This window comes from Orycteropus afer, unplaced genomic scaffold (assembly GCF_000298275.1).
Source record: "Orycteropus afer afer isolate SDZICR_OR568_19922 unplaced genomic scaffold, OryAfe1.0 scaffold00111, whole genome shotgun sequence".
NCBI lineage: Eukaryota > Metazoa > Chordata > Mammalia > Tubulidentata > Orycteropodidae > Orycteropus > Orycteropus afer.
In genome coordinates, this window is record NW_006921698.1 from 2,700,975 (window position 1) to 2,725,192 (window position 24,218).

Genomic DNA, 24,218 nt, shown 5'->3' on the forward strand with positions numbered 1-24,218 from the left:
TGGAATTATATTCCTTAAGGAATAAAATCAATTCAGTGTGCACTGTAATTTGGAACCATGCTAAGTCAAAAATTGACAGGTACATTTCTTAATGTACAAGAGCCAAAATGCTTTCTTATTGAAAAAGAAAGTGCCCTATGCTTTGACACATATTATTCACCTATCATTATATAAAATCTTAATTAAAATTCAGTCTGGGAGAAGGCGGGCCAGCCAAACCCACATAGAGTCCTTTGAATTCTCCAGATGCATACTTACTCCAATTAATAGAATATGGGGCTTTAACATATCCTGAGAGTTAATCAAGTGAATCCTCCTGTTCCAAACCTTTGTAATCTCCCTCCTCTATAAATGTACATTTAAACAAGATAAAAATTGATAATGTATTGATAACCTATTTCCATCTTTAAAGGAGGGAATTTCTACTCTAATATATTTTTGTATTTAACCAATCCCATTGTAAAGCCATTCTACCATAATGTTCTTCAGAAAGTCATATCTGACTACAATGTTAAGACATTTATCATATTATTAGTGAAGGAAAACATTTCTTATATGTGAATACTCTTAAATGAGCTCTCAATATTTCCCCCCCTACAGGCTATTTTATTTAAAATTTTTGACAGGTTTCTTAGTTCTTTAGCCATTTATTGATTAACTTTATTACTATAATTTTAAGCTCTACAGAAGTTTCTTAGTTAACGAAAAACAGATGCTATTTAATCTAGTGCCTAAGGCACTTGACTGCTAACCAGAAGGCTGGCGGTTCAAACCCACCAGCCACTCCTCGGAAGGTAGGTTGGGCATTCCATAGTGATACCTCCTGGGAAACCCAAGGAGGGGTCGCTGTGAGTCGGGTCCGACTCAACGGCACATAACAACAACAACAACAACAACATGTCTATTTCAGCCAATAATATTAATTTTATTTTCACTATTTCTGTAAAGCCTGATGTTAACCTAAATTAAAAGTAAAAATGTTCTATAAAATGGTATATATTGGGCATTCAGAATAATAGGATTTTGTTTTTAGAAATTTTTTTTTAATAAGAAATTTCTTAGCTTGTTTAAAGACTATTTTGTCTGCTAAACTTACAGAAATCATGCTAAATGTGAAAATCTTTTGCATCATAAATAGGCTTCTTACCTGTGCTGCTGGATATATTAACATCAATACTGATATCAGATATTCCTCCTCCCTTCAGAGACGCTACACATGTGTATGTCCCAAAATCTGTGAATTTTAAATCAATGATGTCCAAGTTTGTTGTTCCCGGAGAGACATCAGGATCAGTCTGTGTTATAACCATCCGCTCAGAGCTTCTTAGTGGACGACCATTTTTAAACCAACTAAATGTTAACTCCTCAGAAGGAACAGCTTCTACTTGGCAAGATATTTTCACCTCACGCCCAATCTGGATGTTGTCATCTTTGTGATAAGGATCTGGTGTGATCCAAAATCGTCCTTTTTTTAATGCTAAAACATAAAAATTCCATAAGTGGTTAGTGTTACTTTCATAATGTTAGGGGTTAATTTACTCTAGGTAATCATTTCTGGGCTGAACTAAATTTTAAAATATGAAATGAAACAAAATAAAATAAGTGTACATATGTTTCTTGGTTATTTCTAAGTAGTATGCAGATCAATAAATCTTTTTATGTAACCCAGATAATTTAAATATCTAAGTTAGAAACTCTAAACACTGGTTTTCAGAAATTGAGTAACATTTTCCGGTGATAGGACAATTAATATTTTATATCTATATACAATGATATTTAAAATTTGTTGCCAGTGAATTATGAACAAATAATGGAACCTGTTGATTTAAATCATAGGAATTAGAGTAGAGAGTATACCTACTACTCATTTATCAAATATCTCATTCAATATTTCCCATTTTCAACAATAGTAAAAAATCTACACCCAACTAATTTGCACAGTAACAAAGTAAGTTTGGCAATAACAGATGCCAAGTATGAGGAGAGAGTAACGTTGGTTGTGATGGTTAAAATTATGTGTCAACTTGGCTGGGCCATGACTCTCGGTGGTTTGGCAGTTGTGGAATGATGTAGTCATCCTGCATTTTGTGATCTGATGTTGACATCCACCATTTTCAAATAACGTGTATTTTTATATAACAAATTGGTCTGTGGAAACTAACCATGTCAATAAGTGAAGAGTGGGTGTAATATGATCTTTAATCCTTTAATCATGTCTTAATTTCCCAAACAACTCAAATATTACATCCAATGCCATATCTAAAAAAAATCCTCTAAGATTGTATCCACATGCTAATCAAAATCACTTTGATAAGAATTGAGTCAGTTCTTACCCATGAGATACTTTCATATATTGAAATAACCTGACTTGGAAAAAAAAAGTTAGAATACTTGCTATGAACTGCTCCATTCCACCTCACATCAATGTTTCCAGTAAAAATTGTTGCTGGCACTCTCATACAGATAGACAAAATAATCTTTTTGGCCATATGTCTTGAAAAATGCTCCGTATTTGTATTCTAACAGCAGGACTTTTTGAATTTAAAGTCACTTCTGTTTTTACCACCTGTGTCAGTAATGACGGCAATAATCAAAGGGATGCTGGGGGCATCTATAGCCTTGCTATGGCCCCAGTTCTGAACTCCAAATGAGACACTGGACTCAGTGTGGGACAGTTTGTTCCCTTTTATCACAGTGATTTTCTTATACACAGTTTTCTGTTTCCCAACTTTTTCTCTATTACTCTCTTTCCTCAATATCACTCTACATCTACAGTGAAATACAGCATATGCAGTGAATCACAATTATCAGAATAAAATATTGGCTATTCACTTTTCCCATTAAATATAAATATATAATGACACTGGTGAAAGAAACATGGACTTAATGGGGCTGCGGATCCTGGTGGCCTTTTAAGAGCGTTCTGAGTAACGTCTCCTGAGTTTAGCTAGATTTTTCTCAGTTATTCCAATAAAGGCCAGGGAACACACTATAAATATGTAAAACTGTGTAAGAATGTACCAGTCATTTAGGGGACAGTGAGTTTATGTTACTGAGGGAGAAAAAAAAAAACTCAGAAAAGGAGGTTAACTTGAAGAGCTTCATTGCATTGTATATGCAGAAGTATTTGAAGTGGTATATGTTTTGCTGTGTATATTCTCAACAACTAACTAAATAAGTAAAATCTAAACAGGCCAAAAAAAAAAAAAAAAATCTGCTTCTAAGCTTCTTTTACTTTTTCCTTCAGCTCCAAATATTTTCATCTCTTTTCCCATTTCCTTTAGAGAGGAGAGATGACTTAATATATATATATATTTTAGAGCTTGTACTTTTCATATATTCAGGACACATTTGTAGGGCTTCTCCTCAGGACCGAGTACTAGGCTAGGCCTTGTTTCCATAAAATAAGCAAAGTAGACATACCCCCTCCCTCAGGTACTGTATCTCATATATTCATAGCTTATAGACCACTTTATCCTCCAAATTTCTATATTTATGTCTAGAGAAACCACATACTATATGGATATAAAATGCTCCATAAGACTGAAGCAGTCTGAAACTCAGAGAATTCACAAAGCATTGTTTGGAAAATGTACAAAGCTTTGGTTTTAATGAAAACAGGTGAAGATAAATATTTAAATCACAATTCTGTTCTGGTGTTTTTTACATTTTTTTCCATAAAATGCATCTTATTAACTTTATTTATACATTACCACATATTTTTCAGTAGGTTATCCAAGGATGAAATTAGGAGAAATTATGGCATTTTATTACCTAGTCTCATATATTTCTATTTTAATAAACATTGAAGTATGATTGCACATTGTATCTAGAAAGGGCAATGTGCTGAGAATGTCTCTATATGGCTACCATATCTGGCATATAATATTGTGTACACATAATTCTAATGGAAGTGAACTTCCACAGCACAAAGCAAATTACAACAGCACAGCGTATCTTTTTTTCTTTTTAAGTAGATCTAAACAAATAGTATGTCAGGGAGCATTTACTTTTGTTGGCACCGTAACACTTTAATGAGGGTTTCCTTCCATTTGCTAAGAATTTTCCTCAACCTGATCTAAAGAGAAATTACTAACCTAAATGGAATTTTAAACCAAAAGATAATTAACTTTGAAAGGTTTTACATCTATATGTTATTTCTTTAATAACTTCATATAAGAGTACTTTTTATAATGATTTTTCATTCCAAACTTTGATGTTGGTTGCCATATACAAAGAAACAAAACAAAACACTAAGTTATTTTCAGGGATTAACATTTATTTACTATGCGGTTGTTTTCTAGCTCTGTGCTTCATATAATGACATATCAAAATATATGCAGAAAAAAGTCAGACTGACATTGACAGAATTTCTACCTCATGAGACAAACTAAATTTAAAGTACTAAACTCAAAAACTCCTGATAAATAATATGAAATCAGTATGTATATGATGTGTCATGGACTGTTTTATTTATGGAAAATAATCTTCAAAAACCAACATAAAAATAGCAAAGGTTATAAGGCCATAATCAATCAATCCATAAGATCCAATATTATACATAATGATGCTTGTTGATAGAAAGCAATATAGTGTGGGGATCTAAGAATGACCTTGTTGTCAAAATTATTTGCTGAATCTCAGTATCAGACAATTCTAAGATCTGGCATACGCCAATTCTACTAGTCTTCAAAATGAAGCAGATTTTAAAGAGGACAAAAGGGAATGGACAAATCAGTCCGGTATGTGAGCTAAAATCAAGGAAAACCAGAGTAAGTAGGATGGATCATTTGGCTAGAGAACCATCTCTTAGTGTGTGTTTTCAGTGTTTGTGTACTCCTGTGATGAAATGACTGGTTGTGCCTATAGAATAAATGCACTTGAGGAGAGAGAGACAGAGAGACAGAGAGAGACAGAGATTGTTTGATTGCATGTGCCATCATAGTAACAGAGGACAGTGAAATTTACATAAGTGTCTAACTTACTTTGGCTGGGCAGAACTTAAGGCAATAGCTCTGGAAACTAGGCACAGGTGTGTTAAGAACTTAAAACCTCATTCAACTTTTTCATTTCTGTGTTGTCCAAACCCAAGGAGGGGTTGCTATGAGTCGAGTCTGACTCGATGGCACATAATAACAACAACAACAGCGTTGTCCAAGATGGACAACCTAATTTTTATGGGTCAAGTGCATCCTTTATAAAAATAGGAGGCAATAGCATTAGTTTTCCTCTGAGACCCTTTGTGAGAAACAGCTTGTTAGCAGTTGTGTAGAGCTTGGAAAACATAAAATGTTTAATGTAGTTAATCAGCTGGTAAGCAGGTTTCTTCATTTATAATTAAACACTCTTTTTTCCCCCAGTAAACAGTTTATACTAGTTCATGTTATTATTAATTTAAAATCATTTCCTGCCACTAATTAAGAATTCAAATCTTAAAATCAATCTGTGATTAGTACTGGATATGAAAGGGGTCCAACAGATTTAACAAGACTCCATAGAACTAAACAAATCTAAGGGAAAGGTAGAAGAAATCCCTTTCCCCAAATGCAATTTCTTAGTCTAAATATTGAAAATCCCCTAACACCAGCCTGAGAGAACATTAGATTAGCTTTAATGTATCATAAATTGTGATGGATGAACCTCAAAATGTACTTGTTTCGGCTGGCAATTCACGCAGAGGATTGGCATCAAGCTGAGCCTCCATTCTGGGTAATCAGTTTGGAAACATTGTAATATTATATATTGTAATGCCCCCCCCCCCTTTTAAAAATATTGTGAGAAATGAATGCAAACGTAGCCCATGTTCATTTTTGGAAGTTTACTCTTGAGGGCATTCTAACTGTACTCACTAAAGTCCCTTTATTTTGAGATTTACAAAGGTTCACTGTAAATGGAATGAAACCCAAGTACAAAGGCAGAGCCTCTGTGGTAGACGTCGTTGCAAAGGGCTGGGTAGGGCTGGCTGCTGTCCGTTGCCTACAGACAGAAGAGGATTTATTCCTGATAATATGTAAAGTTCTGAGGAACACTCCCATTATTTTAAACTAGGTTAGTTTTTAAGTTTATCCATTTTTAAGGGGCCAATGGATTTCTAGAAATCTATCCTTGTACCTTCCAGGGATATAACCTCAATGTAGATCAAGGGAAAGAGGAGGCTAGGAGAGGAGGGTACTATCTTGACCATGTTGTTGTTGTTGTTGTTATTTGCCATCGAGTTGGACCCGACTCATAGCAACCCCTCCTTGGGTTTCCGAGGCAGTATCACTATGGAAGTAGATTGCCCAACCTTCCTTCCCAGGAGTGGCTGCTGGATTTGAACCGCCAGCCTTCTGGTTAGCAGTCAAGTGCCTTAGGCACTATGCTACCATTTAATATTTCAAACTGCACTGCTTTATGGTATACAGCAAATTGTCTTTCCATAATAAAATTTGTAGAAATACAAATGTGTTTAAAACACAATAGTGTTTTAAACTGAATAAGAAGCAATCTCTTTGGAAATAAGAAATATCAGGAGTCAGCTTTTGAATTTCTGCTACAAATCTATTTCAGAAGGATGATGACACACATGGAGTGACCACTAGTCACCATTCCAAGTTTATAAATTAGTGATAAAGATCTCCAAGTGCCCCCCCCTTTTTTTTTTTATAATCTCAGTAGAGCTATAGCCAAAATGAAAAACTGAGATCTAGGAACATAATAATGCAATCAAATAAATACAAATCATTTTTCTATTCATCTATCCTCTGTTCAAAACAATAAAAACATTTGTAGGAGAAATGAAGTCTATCCCAATCCCATTGAATGCCAACTGAATAAGCAGCTGGAAATAGGTTATATCAGCAAAATAATTCAAAAGACAGTATAATACAATATGTTGCATTTTAATTATGCGCCTTCCTCCCCAAGGAGTCTGTGAACTTCTAGGGGTAGGGAACCATGCCTTACTTTTCTATACTATTCCCAGAGGCTGAATACAATTTCTTGTAATAGTTATTACTCAAAAAATTTTGTTGGATTTAATTAAAATTGACACTTTAAAGCATTAACTTTAGAGAAGCTGTTTCCTCTTGTTTTAAACTCTTATGTTCCTGGGTACATGGGAAGGGGGGTGGTATGTGATAGAGAATACCAAAACCAAACCCAACCTACTGCCACAACTTGATTCTGACTCATAGGGACCCCATTGGTTTTCCAAGGTGGTAAATATTTACAGCAGTAGTAGACTGCCCCATCTTCCTTCCATGAAGTGTTTAGGGGGTTTGAACCACCAACCTTCTGGTTAGCAGTCAAATGCCTTAGGCACTACATTGCAAGAGCTCCTTGTAACAAAGAATAGAGGAGAACAAAGGTGATGTGCTCTAGGATTAGGGTTTTATTGTGGGGAGAAGGATGATAACTGATGAACAAACAATACCAATATAGAGGTATAGATGACAAATAACACTGGAGACCTCATCTGATGACCTCAGCCAATGACCAGCTGCTCAGTCATGTGATGTGTCAGGGGCATCAACTATTAACCATAATATCAGCTACTCATTCCTGTTTCAGAGAGGGGCTTCGCTTTTTTTTTTTTAACATGCTTCACAACCCAGATGATAAGCACTCCTAAGGAAAGAGGAAGAAGCAAGAAAACTGACATCTAAGTATACATAGTCTTGGAAATGTTGTTATGTGCTGTCGAGTCGGACCGGACTCATAGCGACTCTTCCTATAGTATTTGCAAAGTCCATTTCAGAAAACTTATAGGAGTGATGTTAAACCAAAACAGAAAAAAATAGTGTTTGGTAATTCACTTTATCAGTAAAAGTTTGCTTTTACGGGGAACTTTTTAAAGTTTTGAGCATGCTAATAGGCACAGTGCAATGCCCCGAGAGGGGAAGATAGCATTTGATATTCCATCTCAAAAAATAAACAAACAAAACACTTTAATTCATGGACAACCTCTCAGGATTCGTAGCCCACAACATAAAGTTTGGGAGACAATGCCCTGAGAGAATCCCTCAATTAATGAGAATCATTGAAAAGACTCTAAAATTAGATACCAGTTTTGATGTTTTAGACATTTCCATTATGAACATCACAAAATAATCTACAAGATGCAACTCCATGGTGAAAATAAAATTAATGATTAAAAACATTAAAGAACAAGAACAGGAGTTTTAATTTTTTTTTTAAGTTAAGAAGTATTTAATGGAACATTGAAGTTATAAAAGAGTTTTCATAGTCATCCAATAAGCCTCTCTGCTCTAAGGGCAGCATGCCTCCTTCTTCCCCAACAGACTAGCAATAACTCTTTTCTTTTCTCCACCTTCCGAACTGTGTTCAGCTTGAGTGTCTAAGTATCCACTCATAGATTATTGTTATTACTGTTATTGAAAGAATGTATATGCAATAGTATTCACCTTTGTTGCCTTTAACTTTTGTGCTCCTCCCAGTGTCTTTCTTTGACTTAATCACCTTTATTTATTTTTTGAGTTTATCCCTATCTTAAAAATGCCCATTTTGAGGTATATAAAAAAATTTTAAAAAGGTATTAAATGTATTACCTTCTGCACAATTTACAAAAACTGATATAAACTAGTAGTTTTAAACTAATTCATTTACTTGGGGAATAATAATCTATATTTATTAATTTTTCTCTTATATTTTTATAAACCTCGGAAGGAAGATGGGGCAATCTACTTCCGTAGTGATACTGCCTCGGAAACCCAAGGAGGTTCGCTATGAGTCGGGTCCGATTCGACGGCAAATAACAACAACAACAACAACAATTTTTATAAACAAGTCTCTAAAGTGTTATTTTATGACATATATAAAAGTATTACAGCTCCTAGAAGGTGGACAAAATAGGTAGGTTTTTGTTTGTTTGTTTCTCCTGGCTTACTCACTTCCCTTTATCAGATGACTTCAACTGGCCATCTATGGTCTAAAAGAAAGTTAATTAATTATGCAAAAACAAATAAAACAATAGTTACACACTTTTCCTAAAACTGGTTTAAAGTAGCACCCTTGATAATTTGAATGCAGAAGCAGATGTTGAAAACAAGTTGGGGATTTATTTAATTATAAAGCATAAAGACTGTTTATTTTGTGATTTTACTTGTAGCTAATTACTCCAGTTAATCACTCAAATTGTTAAAACAAAGTTATGTTAATTTTAACTGTTTTGTAAATTAGTTACTCAGCTGGACAACTACAGGCAAATGGCTTGTGTAGAAATTAAAATAAGAAAGGGTCTTTTAGGTGGACACAAATTATGCTTTTGGGAGCAATAAGGCCTTCTTTGGGAGCTCTGGTAGCATAGTGCCTAAGGCACTTGACTGCTAACCAGAAGGCTGGTGGTTCAAACCCACCAGCCACTCCTCAGAAGGAAGATGGGGCAATCTACTTCTGTAGTGATACTGCCTTGGAAACCCAAGAAGGGGTCGATATGAGTTGGGTCCAACTCAACGGCACATAACAACAACAACAACAACAACAAAAGCAGTACATCCTCAATCCTAACGGAACTGATCATGTAGTAGTGAAGACTAGACAAAATAATGAGATCAATTCACTCTAAAAATCTTTCTTCAGCTTTTCTTACTGTACCCTTTCTACTTCCCAAAATGATTCTACCTGTGTTTGTATTGCCATCCTCTCTCACTATCCCTGTTACCCAACGTTTTTTCATTTATCCACTTTCTTTCAGAATTTAACTAATTTCTTTTATATATGTTATTTATGCTCAGATTACAAACTTGTTTAGGTTTCATCTAAACCAAAACTGTTCTTAGAACTGAAATCCCTCAAGTGATTAATGAACCACCAATTGCCCCCACTGTCTTATCATGTACTCTTTCACTCAGACAGTAACACACTGGTTTTCACTGTTGCTTCTCTGGCATTGAGGGCTGAAAGCTTAGCAATGACCTTTTAATCAATTAGCACACTGATATTTTCCAGTTCTATTTTATATCTCTTGCACTTTGCAATTCTTATCACTTCACATTTTTATGCTATGTTGTTGTTATTAGGTGTCGTTGAGTCATCTCTATGTTGTTGTTGTTAGGTGCTGTTGAGTCATAGCGACCCTATGCACAGCGGAATGAAACACTGCGGGTTTTGTGCCAGCCTCATGATCCCTGCTATACCGAGCCCATCGTTGCAGCCACTGTGTCTATCCATCTTGTTGAGGGTCTTCCCCTTCTTTGTTGACCTTCTCCTTTACCAAGCATGATATCCTTCTCCAGGGAATGGTTCCTTCTGACAACATGACCAAAGCAGGTGAGACAAAGTCTGGCCATTCTCGCTTCCAAGGAGCTTTCTGGCTCCACTTCTTCCAGGGCAGATTTGTTAGTCTTTTTAGCAGTCCATAGTACTCTTAGCATTCTTCTCCAACACCACAAGTCAAAAGCATCGACTCTTCTTTGATCTTCCTTACTCACTGTCCAGCTCTCAGATGCATAAGAGGCAATTGAAAATACCATGGCTTGGGTTAGGCTCACCTTAGTCTTCAAGGAGACATCTTTGCTCTTCATCACTTGAAAGAGGTCTTTTGTAGCAGATTTGTCCAATGCAATACATCATGTGATGTCTTGACTGCAACTTCCATTGGTGTTGATTGTAGAATCAAGTAATATAAAGTCCTTGACAATTTCAATCTTTTCTGCATCCACCGTGAAGCTGTTTATTGGATCAGTTGTGAGGATTTTGGTTTTCTTTACATTGAGGAGTAATCCATACTGCAGACTGTAGTCTTTAATCTTCATCAGTAAGTGTTTCAAGTCATCTTCACTTTCAGCAAGTAAAGTTGTGTCATCTGCATATTGCAGGTTGTTAATGAGTCTTCCTCCAAACCTAATGCCATGTTCTTCTTCATGTAATCCAGTTTCTCAGATTATTTGCTCAGTATACAAATTGAATAAGTATGGTGAAAGGATACAACCTTCACACACTCCCTTCTTGTTTTTGAACCATGCAGTATTCCCTTGTTCTGTTTGAACAACAGTCTCCGGGTCTATGTACAGGTTCCCTATGAGCACAATTAAATGTTCTGGGATTCCCATTTTTCTCAGTGTTATCCATAATTTGTTATGATCCACACAACTGAATGATTTTGCATAGTCAACAAGTAAACATCTTTCTGGTATTCTTTGTTTTCAGCCAAGATCCATCTGACATCAGCAATGATATCCCTCATTCCACATCCTATTCTTTCTGCTTTAATCTTCTTAAAAATCCCTTTTATACTGATTCCTATGATTGGAATATGCAATATAATGGTCCTGATATTCTCCCTAGTTCATTTCAGTTCTGCTTCTTTCTTTCAGGAAATAGCTGTAAAGATTTGCTGAGAAAGGAAGTATTTTTTTCTAATTTATTCTCCCCTAACCAGAAGGCTGGTGTTCAAACCCACAAGCCACTCCTCAGACGGAAGATTAGGAAATCTACTTCCATAGAGATACCACCTTGGGAACCCAAGGAGGGGTTCCTATGAGTTGAAATTGACTTGACGGCAGTGAGTTTCATTTTTTTTTTTTTTTTTAATTACAGGCCACTTGAGTTTCTCCTTAATAATCTTTCTTCTATACTGCTGCTATGTTCTGAGAACAAGAGAGCATTGTTCATTTGCTTTTTGTTTATTTTATTTTGTTTTGCTTTCTTTAGTTCTGTTTCTGGAGACACACAATGTTCCAACCAGATCAAAACCCATTTCACTTTAAAATAAATACTATTGAAACCATTTAAGTATATTCTTTCATCTTAATACTAAAGAGCAAGAAAAATAACCTACATACATCAAATGACCAAATAACATGAATCAGCATTCAATAAGAAATTATATAAATTATCTTAATAATTTTATCCTATCATCTGGTAAGTTGAAGAGTCATTACTATTAAATTCAAAATTGTACATTATTTGTTTGTATATTTTTCCCAAAATTGTGACTGGGTGAAATTTCACAGAGCAAAGTGGTTTTCCACCCAACAACTCATACATACTTTGCTTTGTGACATTCAGTGCAATTCCCACAGTGTGACAGCATTCTTCCCATTTACTCCTTATATTTACCATTTCCTTTCATCCTTTTTTCCTATGCCTTCTTGCATTCTTAACTTTATCCACTGGGATCTTAAAAGCTTGTGAGTGTCCATTTAAAGTGTAACTACTGGTCCCTCCCCATCTGAAGCAAAGAAGAATGAAGAAAATTAAAGATGCAAGGAAACAATTAGTGCAAAAGACTAATGCACCATGTGAATCCCAGCCTCTAAACCTTGAGAGCAGAAGAAGACGGTGCTCAGCTACTACTGCTGAAAGGGATAAAAACAGGAGGTCCTGGATAGAATGGGAGAAAAAATGTGGAACAAAACTCAAAATTATAAAAAAATACCAGCCTGACTTACTGGTCTGATGAAAATTGGTGGAACCTCCAAAATCATGGCCATTAGACATCCTTCAAGCCTGGAACTGAACCCATCCCTGTGGCTCAACTTTCAGCCAAATGATAGACAAACCTATAATGTTTCACATTACCGAAATAAATGAATAAGCCTAGGAAATTCATTGCTACAAAATTTCAATGCCAAAGGATATAATTATGTTTCAAAACATACACACACGGGTGTGCACACACTTGCACACAAAATTTATAGTATGTTGCTGTGGTGTAGTAAATTACTTAGTGTGGCTTTTCTACCCATAAGTCTTTGTAAACTCTGTGGCGGAATTTGCTGTGAACAACTGAGGAACTCCTGATTGTAAAAGTTATCCACCTGGGGTATTTCTGTTGGGCACAATACAAAGCAAAGTTCTGGGAGGTTCCTGCTATCTCTCAGGTGCTTAGAATTCTGATGTTATGATTCATTAGTTTGGCCACTCTGCCAGGTTCAAAAGGAGGCCTCCCATAGGCAGAAGAAGTTTCTCTCTGACTGCTGGTTGAGGAAGATGTGCTGCTGAAAGAGACATGCACTGCTGAGAAAGAGACGCAAGAGACACGCATTGCTGAGTGAGACACCAACGGACACTCACTGTTGGGAGAAAGGCTGTGAGAGACTGTTAGGAGAGACACTGTGGGCTGGGAGAGAGACTGAGCATTTTTCCTGAACTTGAATTGTAGCCTGGTGCTTCCCTAATACATCCCATAATCTGTGAGTTCTATGTGGCCACTGCAGTGAATTATCGAACCCAGGAGAGGTGGTGGGTGCGTGGGAGGAACGGTTGATGAAAGGACTGGAGGGAAGTAGCATGTCTGGCCTCACAGTAATGAGCCTTGGGCTACTGATAGTGATTCTGTCTTCCTCTTGTGCAGTTAGAGGAGGTGAGGAGATGTGGCCTCCTTGCCCCTTTGGCAGTTGCTCAAAGATAGAATGTCATATAAGCACAAGATTATTTGACAGTTTAAGAGGTTAATTTAATCTTTTTAGAATGCTATTTTTCCTGCAAAGTAGTAAACTCTATTTAATCTTTAATGCACTGTAGGTCTAGAATTTCTTGTAATAAACCACAGGACAAGGACCTGGACTTGTATATTAACCAACAGATGGCAGGACTGCTAAAATGAAGTGTGAAGAGACTTCCTCTAGACATAAACAAAAGTAACATATACTTTAAAAAGAGAGATGTTTAACATTTCATTTTTTAAAAGTACTTCTTACCTTGTTCTAAGAATATTTCAAGTAGATTTTAGAACTACACAGTATAGATTTTTTCTCTTTTAATGAGAAAATTGTGGCTAAAGGAAAGTAAGTGAAAGCGAATAAGAAAAGGTCAAAATGAGAGTGCTGTAGACATGGTTTTATATCCTGTACAATTGCTAGAGTTGCCCATAAATTGGTGGTGATATTTATAGTAACAAAGGCAAAAGGGAAATACTAATTTCATAATTCACAGTATATGTGGAATAAAAACACCTCAGCTCCTCAAACAAATAAGCAAAATACATTATTTGTGTTTCAGAGGTCTAAGTGAAATTTGTCCCTTTAATTTGCATAAAAGAGATACACAATGAGCAGTAATTTTAACCGCATAGTCATCATGGCAATGAAATTCACAAGACTAGCTGGCAATGTGTCTTTCAAGGTGAGCTAACTACAGCAATTTTATATAGGAACAAAAGGGATATATTTCAGGTGTACAACTCTGCTGTTCAGGCTCAACTCAAAGATAAATCCAATGAAAGTATTTCACACCTATTAAGCTGGAGTGAATACATGTTTATATTCTATGAAAATGACCTAAGGAGGTTGGTAACAGGGAGGTACAGATATTAAATGTGGAGAGTCACATAGACTTATTTGCTTTAAGAGTTAATTGACTAGAAATAAGATTCAAATATTCTTTGATAGGAAATAATCCAAACTAGACCCCAGACCCTGTAAAGAGGGGATAGAGGAATATTTGTGGACAGGGACAAGATAGATTAACATGGTAACCTCCCCCAGTGGAAACAGATTTCACAATATCCCCCATTTTAATAAATTGTTTTAATTGATTAGATATATACCAGTTAAATGTTAGGACATATACATCAGAAACAATGACTTTGCAATGGGAGAATTGATAAGAATTCATTCTTAAAAAGAATCTGTTTAGGCTATTCTTACATTTTGAAATTAAAACTACAACATCTATAGTTTATAACAGTGGTTTGTCATTTGATTTTTTGATTGCTGCTTCCATAGATATTGATTGTGGATCCAAGTAAAATGAAATCCTTGACAACTTCAATCTTTTCTCCATCTATCATGATGTTGCTTATTGGTCCAGTTGTGAAGATTTTTTTTTTTTTTTTTTATATTGAGGTGTTTTATCAGTTCAAACCTACAAGCCACTCTGCAGAAGGAACATGGGTCAATCTACCTCCGTAAATATGTACAGCCTCAGAAACCCAATGCCGGCCACTGTGAGTCAGAAGTTAATCAGTGGCAGTGAGTTTGGTTTTGGTTTTCAAGTCGTCTACACTTTCAGCAAGCAAGATTGTGTTATCTGCATATCGCAGGTTGTTAATAAGCCTTCCTCCACACCAGATGCTGCCTTCTTCATATAATCCAGCTTCTAAGATTATTTCCTCAGTATACAGATTGGAAAGGTATGGTGAAAGGATACAACCCTGGCACACACCTTTCCTGATTTTACACCATTCATTATCCTCTTGTTCTGTTTAAATGTTTGTTTCTTGTTCTATGTACATGTTCCTCATGAGCACAAGTAAGTGTTCTAAAATTCCCATTCATTGCAATATTATCCATAATTCAACATGATACACACAGTAGAATCCCTTTGCACAGTTGATAAAACACAACATCTCCCCAGTATTTTTTGCTTTCAGGCAAGATCTGTCTGACATCAGAAATTATGTCCCTAATTCCACAACCTCTTCTGAATCCAGCTTGAATTTTTGGTAGTTGCCTGTTGATATACTGCTGCAACAATTTTTGAACTATCTCAGGAAAATTTTACTTGCATGTGATATTAATGCCATTGTTTGCTAATTTTCACATTCTGTTGGATCACCCATCTTTGGAATGGACACAAATATGAATCTCTTCCAGTCGGCTGGCCAGATACCATCTTCCAAATTCTTTGCCATAAATGAGTGAGTGCCTTCAGCTTTGCATCCATTTGTTGAAACATTTCAATGGGTATTCCATCAATTCCTGGAGCTTTTCCGCCAATTCCTTCAGTGCAGCTTGGACTTCTTCCTTCAAAACCATGGGTTCTTGATCATATACCACCTCCTGAAAAGGCTGAATATCTGCCAATTATTTTTGGTCTTGGCTCAACTCAGATTTGAACACAGGACCTCTCCTGCCCAAAGTGAGAATCATACCCCTCAACCAACTTTCATGTTAAGAGCAGTGAATTTTAAGGACCTTAAGGTCATCATTCTTTACCTTAGAAGTTGTAACTTTCAAATTATTGAGACTGTAACTATCATTTAGAAAAAAAAAATAATAATTTGTAAGTGAACATTGGTAGCACAACATCTTTCTTCTGAGTGCCTATGGCTTCTTGCATAATCAATTAGATAACTGTAAAGAGTATTCTGGAGTTATGTTACCTGACTTTTACTACAATTTCATCACTTATTAGTTATCTGAAAAGCTCTAGTGGTGTAGTTTCTAAGGCATTTGAGTGCTAACCAGAAGGCTGGCAGTTCAAATTCACCAGCAGGAAGGAAGATTGGGCAGTCTACTTCTAGAGAGATACTGCCTTAGAAACCCAAGGAGTGGTTGGTATGAGTTGAATCGACTCGATGGCAGTGAGTTTTTCTTTTTTTTTTTTTTTTAAATTAAATTTGTGAATTTATGCAATTAATTTTATAGAGGCATAGTCTCCCAAATGTATACAATGATAGTAAAATTGACCCCATGAAGCTCTGTGCATACTTCTGCCTAACAGAGAGTAAGCAAACAGCAGATGTCATGTGCTTTCTCTTCATTGCTTTCCATGTCTATCACCAAGATTGCTACCAAGGGTAAAAAAGATAAAGAGTCTAGTGGTGGAGAAAATAATAGAAACAAATAATATTTACAGTACAGTCGGGAAAAGGATTGAGAGAACTAGGTATTTTGGGAGGGAATATATAACACAAGCACTAGCTATTGTGGAGAGGCCCAGCTTCTTGGATTTGGTGGTGTCTGAGGCTAAGGAGGAAAAAAGGAAGACAAGTATTTGAGGATGGAGAAAGTTAATTGCAGAAAATAGGAGGACCATGGATACGTGGGACAGGGACCCTTACTATACCAAAAAAAATTGGGTCTAGTTGAGCTCTTCCTAACTCTGGGAAATCCCCTCATGTTTCTGCAAAATACATTTCTCTGTGTCTTCACCCACAGGCCTCCACTTTCCTCCTATCTCTGAAGAGGAAATGTTAGTACTCCTTGAAGGCTGACCTCTTAACACTGTGCCTTTGACCTCTGCTACAATCCTGCACATGCCCTCCATTTTCTTTTTTCCTTTTCTCATCAATTCTCTCTCACATTGTAGTTCTTTCCATCTATAATCCTGACCAGGACCTCCTCATGATTGAAAACAAAACCACTAAATGATAAAAGCCTTCTATCAACTTCTCTATCTCCTATTATTATTTACTCTCTTTTCCTTTCTCACTATCAAAACATTAATACATATATCACTCACTTTTACTCATTTCAAATTAATTGTTTTGCTACCACTAAGGACACTTTCTCTTGACAATCACCAGTGAGCGTGTGTACAGGGAGCTACCACTCAGTTCCATCAACCTCCCTGCTGCATTTGTTACCTATCTTGACCTTAAGTATCCAGCTCCCAGCCAAACACCATTTCTGCTTCTTTACTCTTGCATCTGGGCTCTCTTTTTCCCTCCACATGAGCAATTGAATAATTGCTTTTACATCTACAGTTTTGATTGTAATTTCAGCATAGATGCCACCTTAGCAAATACCTCAGGCCCCACCTCCCTGAGTTACAGTTGTTTATTTCCAATCAACTGCTAGTTGTTTATAAAATGCAGCCCTTCTGAGCCTATTTTCTACAAGCAGAACTTCTCATATAATCATCTTAGTGTATGTGTGGCTTTTTTTTTTTTCCCCTTCTGTTTTCAATGGCACCTTGTTTCATATAATCTGTTTTTTTCCTTGGTCAGATTACTGTTTGCAATTGGTACCCATTCTTGTCAATTCATATGTTTTTATAATACTTTCCAGTTCATGCAATTAGACTAAAGAAATATCATTATTCTGTCTATGAAAAAACTTTCATACACATACACATATATATGTGTGGGGTTGCTAAGAGTCTGATCTGACTCGACAGCAGGGAGTTTTTTAGTTTTTTTATATATACATATGTACACATATATACATTTGTGTTCTTCCAAACTTATGAGTTTCCTGAAAGCAGAGGCAGTTCACATCTGTGTCTTACTGAGCAGTGCCTTTCACATGGTAAGCTATCTTAGGCTAGGCTGTCATATCACTTAAGTTGGTGATATGAAAAAATAAACAGCAAAAACAAATATTTCAAATTTTTCTTCACAGGAGACACATCTAAAGCAATTTCTAAGTAGTTACCATAATTATTGTTGTTAATCATGAAACTGAACAAATTTAGTCAAATTTTTAATTCTTTTTTTTTTCTTCTCTAGTACGTTGTTTGACAAAAACTGAATTATTTATTACTGCCATTTATATTCGCAGATTTAAGATTGGTAGCCTCAGTGATGATAGTGGAATTTGTGGTTTATATCTCTAGATTATTCTCTTAAACTACACTAAACTTTTGTGACATTGAAATTCACAAATTGTAGAAAAAAATATCAAATTATCATGTAACATACAAAAAATATAGCAAATAAAATTAGATAGAAAAACCAACTGACTCAATAACATTTTTGTCACTAGTGGATTAATCCTGTGTGGCAGTGAGTTTGTTTTTTGGTTGACAAAGGAGAGTGCCACCTAGTGATAGTGCCTGATAGATACCAGATCCTTCCCAGGAGTGGCTGGTGGGTTTGAATTGCCAGCTTTCTGGTTAGCAGTCAAATGCCTTATGTACTATGTCACCAGAGCTCCCAGATACTTGTTATACGATATTTTTATTTTTGAATTATAAAAAATAATGTGAAAAAATCACTTAATAGATGAAAGAAATAAAAAAAATACTAAAATTTTGCAATGATAGTTCTCTATATATTTTGGACAAAAACAAATTAAATAAATAGTTACAATGTAAAGCCATCTAAAATGTCATATATAAAATTTTTAATTATATACATAATTATACCTGATTTAAAATACAAATGATGCATTTTTTTCCTACATACACAGCAACATGAAACTAAAATTTCAGGCAAGATGAAGCTGTATTATTGGAGTTTTTCCAAGTAGAATATCATGCTTTTTAAAGGTAATAAAGATTTCTGTCTATCATTGGCCACCGGGTGAACATTTTTCTTTTAAATATCTTTAATTACTCTGACTCTTCTTTTCTCCTATTTTACTTGTAAATATAATAAGGGGTAAAAGCATAGTTGAGTACATACTATATAAGCCAGGTACTTTTTGTGAGGTTAAGAACAAACCAAGAAAATGAATAAATCTATCATTGTGTCAGAATGAACTCTCCTGTCTCCTCCTTGGTATGAATGGTGGAGCAACACATAGCCTTATATAGTCTGCCCCATTGCATGGTAGCAAAATAAAATATTAATTGAAACTCACCAGATGTGCAAAAAATTCCCTTGTCTGAGTATCCTGCACAATTCTCCTCACCCTTTCAACAGATAAACATAATTTACTGGAAACTTACAGCAAAGTTAAAATCTATTTGCCTGGAAACTCAGAGAAAACAGTCTGTATTTATAAAAAGGTTTTTTGTTTATATCTAAAAATACATCATTTTTAAGACCACAACTTCAAAAATTTCAGCTTTTTAAGGGGCTTACTGTAAAATGTATTGCATATTTCCCCATTTTTTTTAAAGGTACTCAGAGCATAGTTTTTAATTTTCTTAAAAATCTGAGACTCTGTCATCATCCATTGACTATGCTGAACCGCACAGTGAGGCGTTAGGTATCTTCTGATGATGACAGGACTTCTTTTTTCCTCCAGGAAATCTCTACAGAGAAATGTGTTCTTAGTTCAGGTCAGTTTCTTTATGATTTCTGGCACTTTCTTTGTTGTTAAAAATCAACCCTCATTTCTCACTACCATTTTAAGCTTAGTACAATAATTTTATTCTTTTCCTAATTTGGTATTCTACTTCCTTTATGAAGTACACGCGTTTTATCCTATGCAGTTTCTAGTCTCCCTACTCATAGTTATATTGGTGTGGTTTTGTTTTATCCCAATATTTGGCTAGCTTTTTTGAGCTCAGTAAGGTTGCTGTGTATGTATGATATTACTCTGTACTGTCCACATAATGGGGCTAACATAAATCAGAGGCTTCAGCACATTTATTTATACCTTGTCAAGCTCCAAACAAGGAGCTCTGGTGACACTTTGGTTAAGGCACTGGGCTGCTAACAAAAAGGTCAGTGGTTCAAACCCACCAGTGATTCTATGGGAAAAAGATGAGGCGGTCTGCTTTTGTAAAGATGTACAGGCTTGGAAACCGTATGGTGTTGCTATGACTCAGAATCAACTTAAGGCAGTGGGATATTTTAAGCCCCAAAGAAAGAACCCTGGTGGCACAATGGTTAAGTGTTAGGGTTAGAACCCATCACATGCTCTGCTGGAGAACAGACCTGGTGATCTGCTCCTGTAAAGATCATAGCCTACGAAACCCTATGGAGCAATTTTACTCTGTCCTCTAGGGTCACTCTGAGTCAGAATTGACTCAAAAGGACACAACAACAACAATATGCTCCAAGATGGATTTGAGAGACTTTCAGTATTTCAATATTTATACTTAATGTATTACATATTGCAGTAAATAACAAAGGAAGCAACGAGGAAATCAATTTAGGAAAATAAATGAAGCCAGAAGTGAGTTTTATGCAAAATAATAATAATAATAAAACCTTCTATAAGCTTACATAGTAGTGGTACACTAGAGATTGGACACCACACATTCTAGCAACCAAAATAATGAGTAAAAGATAGAGAGTTATGAAATTGACAATGCCTGTAAAGTAAAAACAAAACAGCTGTACAAGAAAAGTACAATCATCCCCATGGTCCTCCAAAACATGGTATAGAAGAAAGTAATAAATAACATTTTTGAGCTCTTGTTATAACAGTGAGCACTTTGGGATATAGCAGCAGCAATTTTGGGGTATTTGTTTTTTAATTTGCTTAATTTAGCCACAAAGCATCAGACCACGGGAAATTTGAAAAAGAGGATTTTAATAGGCAAGGCAATATGATGAAACCCATGCACAGGGCCCTTGGGCAGTTGCAATTCAGGGACATATTTTGACACATTGACCCAGTGGTGCTTAACTAGTGGCCAAGCATCAGAATCCCAAAACCTGTGTCAAATTTCCTACTGATTTCAAGTAAGTTGCTTTGGAATAGGGCTTGTGGGTTCAAATTTATAGGGTGACTAAAGATTCTAATTATACCTCAGGATGAGAATCATAGGCCTAATAGAACAGTTGAAATACATAACCTATATGCAATCCTCAATAGATTCGATATTTAGATATTAAAGTGCTGGAGAACAGATGATAGAATTTTGCAAGACCAATGATTTATTCATTGAAAATATTCTTTTTCAACAACATATGTAGTGGCTACACACATGTGTCTCATTAGATGCAGTGTACAGGAATCAAATTAACTAAATCAGTGAAAACAGATGATGGAACATCTCAATTTCATCAATTAGTATAAGACCAGGGGCCAAATGAAACAGACTATATCAATTGCTCGTATGCAAGTTCAAGTTGGAACTGAAGAAAACTCAAGTCCACGAGATCAATGTGCAATCTGGATAGTCTGCCATCTGAATTTAGAGACCATCTCAAGAGTAGAATTGATGCATTTTACATGAATGACCAAGAATCAGACCAGATGTGGGATGACATTAAAGACATCATAGATAAAGAAAGCAAAAGATCATTTAAAAGATAGGAAAGAAAGAAAAGACCAAAGTGGATGTCAGAAAAAAGATCTGAAACTTGCTCTTGAACATGGAGTAGCTCAAGCAAATGGAAGAAGTGATGAACTAAAAGAGTTGAAAAAGAAGATTTCAAAGGGCAGCTCAAGAAGACAGTGTATTATTTAAAAAACAGTGCAAGGATATGGAGTTAGAAAACCAAAAGGGAAGAGCATGCTCAGCATGTCTCAAGCTGAAAGGACTGAAAAAAACATTTTAGCCTCAAGTTATAATATTAAAAGATTCCATGGTCAGAATATTGAATGGCACAGGAAGCATCAAGAGAAGATGGAAGGAATACACAGAGTCACTGTATCAAAAAGAATTGCTTGATATCCAGCTATTTCAGAAAGTAGCATATGATCAAGAACCAAAAACATTAAAGGAAGAAGTCCAACCTGCACAGAAGGAATTGCTGGGGGAAAAAAAAAGCTGCAAGAATTGACAGAACACCAATTTCAATTGCTCACATGCAAGTTCAAGTTGAAGCTGAAGAAAACTAAAACAAGTCTCTAAGATCAAAGTGCAACCTGGATAATCTGACATCTGAATTTAGAGACCATATCAAGAGTAGATTTGATGAGTTACACCTCAATTAAAAAAAAATCCTCACAATGGGACCAATAAACAACATCATACAACATCATAATAAATGGAGAAAAGGTCAAAGTTGTCAAGGACTGAATTTTACTTGGATCTACAAGCAATTCCTATAGGAGCAGCAATCCAGAAATGAAATGATGTAATGGCACAAAACAAAATGTGTATGAACTTTTGAATGGAAAACAAATAGGCTATGTAAACTGTCACCCAAATCACAGTAAAACATTTTTTTTAAAAAAAAGAAATCAAGCAATATATTACATAGGGTAAATATGCTGCAAAACACATATATCTTTAAAAAGTAAAGATGTCACTTCAAGGACTAAGGTGTGCCTGAACCAAGCCATAGTGTTTCAAATCACCTTAAAGGCATATGAAATTTGGGCAGTGAATGAGAAAGACTGAAGACTAATTAATGCATTTGAATTATGGTGTTGGTGAAGAGTATTGATGGTACCGTAGACTGCTGAAGAAAGAACAAATCTGTCTTGGAAGAAGTACAGCCAGAATGCTCCTTAGAAGTGAGGATGGTGAGGCTTTGTCTCACACGCTTTGGGACATGTTATCAGGAGGTACCAGTCCCTAGAGAAGGGCATCACACATGGTAAAGTAAAGGGTAGGTGAAAAAAAAAAAAAAAAGGAGGACCTTCAATGAGATAGATTGAAACAGTGGCTGCAACAATGGGCTCAAACATAGCAAAGATTGTGAGGATGGCACAGGACTTGACAGTGTTTTGTTTTGTTTTGCATAGCGTTGGTATAAGACAGAACCAACTTTATTGCACCTAACAACCACAACAACACGCAGCCCTCAATAGATTTGATATTCTGAATTAAAACTTGGGATGCTATTGAGCACTAATAGCTTTGAGGTTACAGACCATGACAAATAACTACAGGGCAACTAAACCATAGAGACAGTTAACTTTAGAGCAATGTCTTCAACAGTCAGCTAAAGTGAAACATACTACTATAAAAATAGTGGAGCTTAAATCACAAACCCAAGTAGAATCATATCCTAAATTTGTTCATATATTAATAAACAAAAATTTATACAATGGCAACGTATAAAAGAAAACACCCATGCCACCTTTTTGAAAATGGAAATCCAATGTAGATGTCAGGACAGCACAACCCATAATCTATGTGTCAGTGTATTTCTTCTCAAATGTGTATGAGAGTTATTAAGGGAAAGCTTAGATAACTTTGCTCATACATTTTTTTCCCCCTGAATGAAATAAAATAATCTTTAAGAAATAAACCTTTGGAAAAAAATGATGTTGACCATTCAGGATGGCAAATATGTAACAGTGACATCCTACTTCATTATATGTTTGAGTATTATCATCAATTAATAGTAGCAGTCCTTCCTATTTGGACGGATAGCAACTTAAAATAATTTAGGACATATCTTGTCAGGCTGCCACTAATATTTGATCAGTGTTTGTGATGCATGAAGAGATCTTTATGAAATTCAACCTTAATCTTCACTAGAGATAAATCATCCTTAATGGAGGATCTTCCTAATTTGTAGATTGTTTGGGTGATATTTTTAGCCATTGAGGAAGGCATAAATAAGGGTAATAAATGAATGAGAAATTATGTTGACAGTATGTCATTAATAGATTGAAATATTCACAAACTACTAACTGCTCCAAAGGACTAAACCATGCACGATCTTGTTCTTAATCTTAATGCTTGCTTGCTAAATTGAGAAAAACTTAAGCATTGATTAAATTGTGCTACCCCTAAACTTTTAGACATCATACCATATCAGTATGGACTTACTTATTTATTTTAATTAACCCTCATTCTAAATATTTCTTGTGGCAGAAGCTAGCACAAAATAATATTGGAGTTCAAGGAAATTCATAATGAAAACTGTATATACCTTCTGGTAGCACCATTTTAAATTTGGTATTAAAGTTTAATGACAAAGACAGACAAATGGTCTGTCTCCCTGAACACAGCTTTACTACAAAGAAGATTTAATGAATCTAAATGTCAGTAATATACTGATAATAAGTAGTCTTAGGCTGTGT

General features: G+C 35.5%; 1 protein-coding gene across 1 annotated transcript in view; it reads right to left on the reverse strand.

Moving 5' to 3' along the window:
• The window catches only part of MDGA2 (MAM domain containing glycosylphosphatidylinositol anchor 2), a 1,222,586-nt gene that overhangs the window by 368,975 nt on the left and 829,393 nt on the right, over nt 1-24,218 (reverse strand). The window contains 1 exon segment of the mRNA XM_007943667.2: nt 1,148-1,477. Within this exon segment, the coding sequence (XP_007941858.2) occupies nt 1,148-1,477 (330 nt within the window).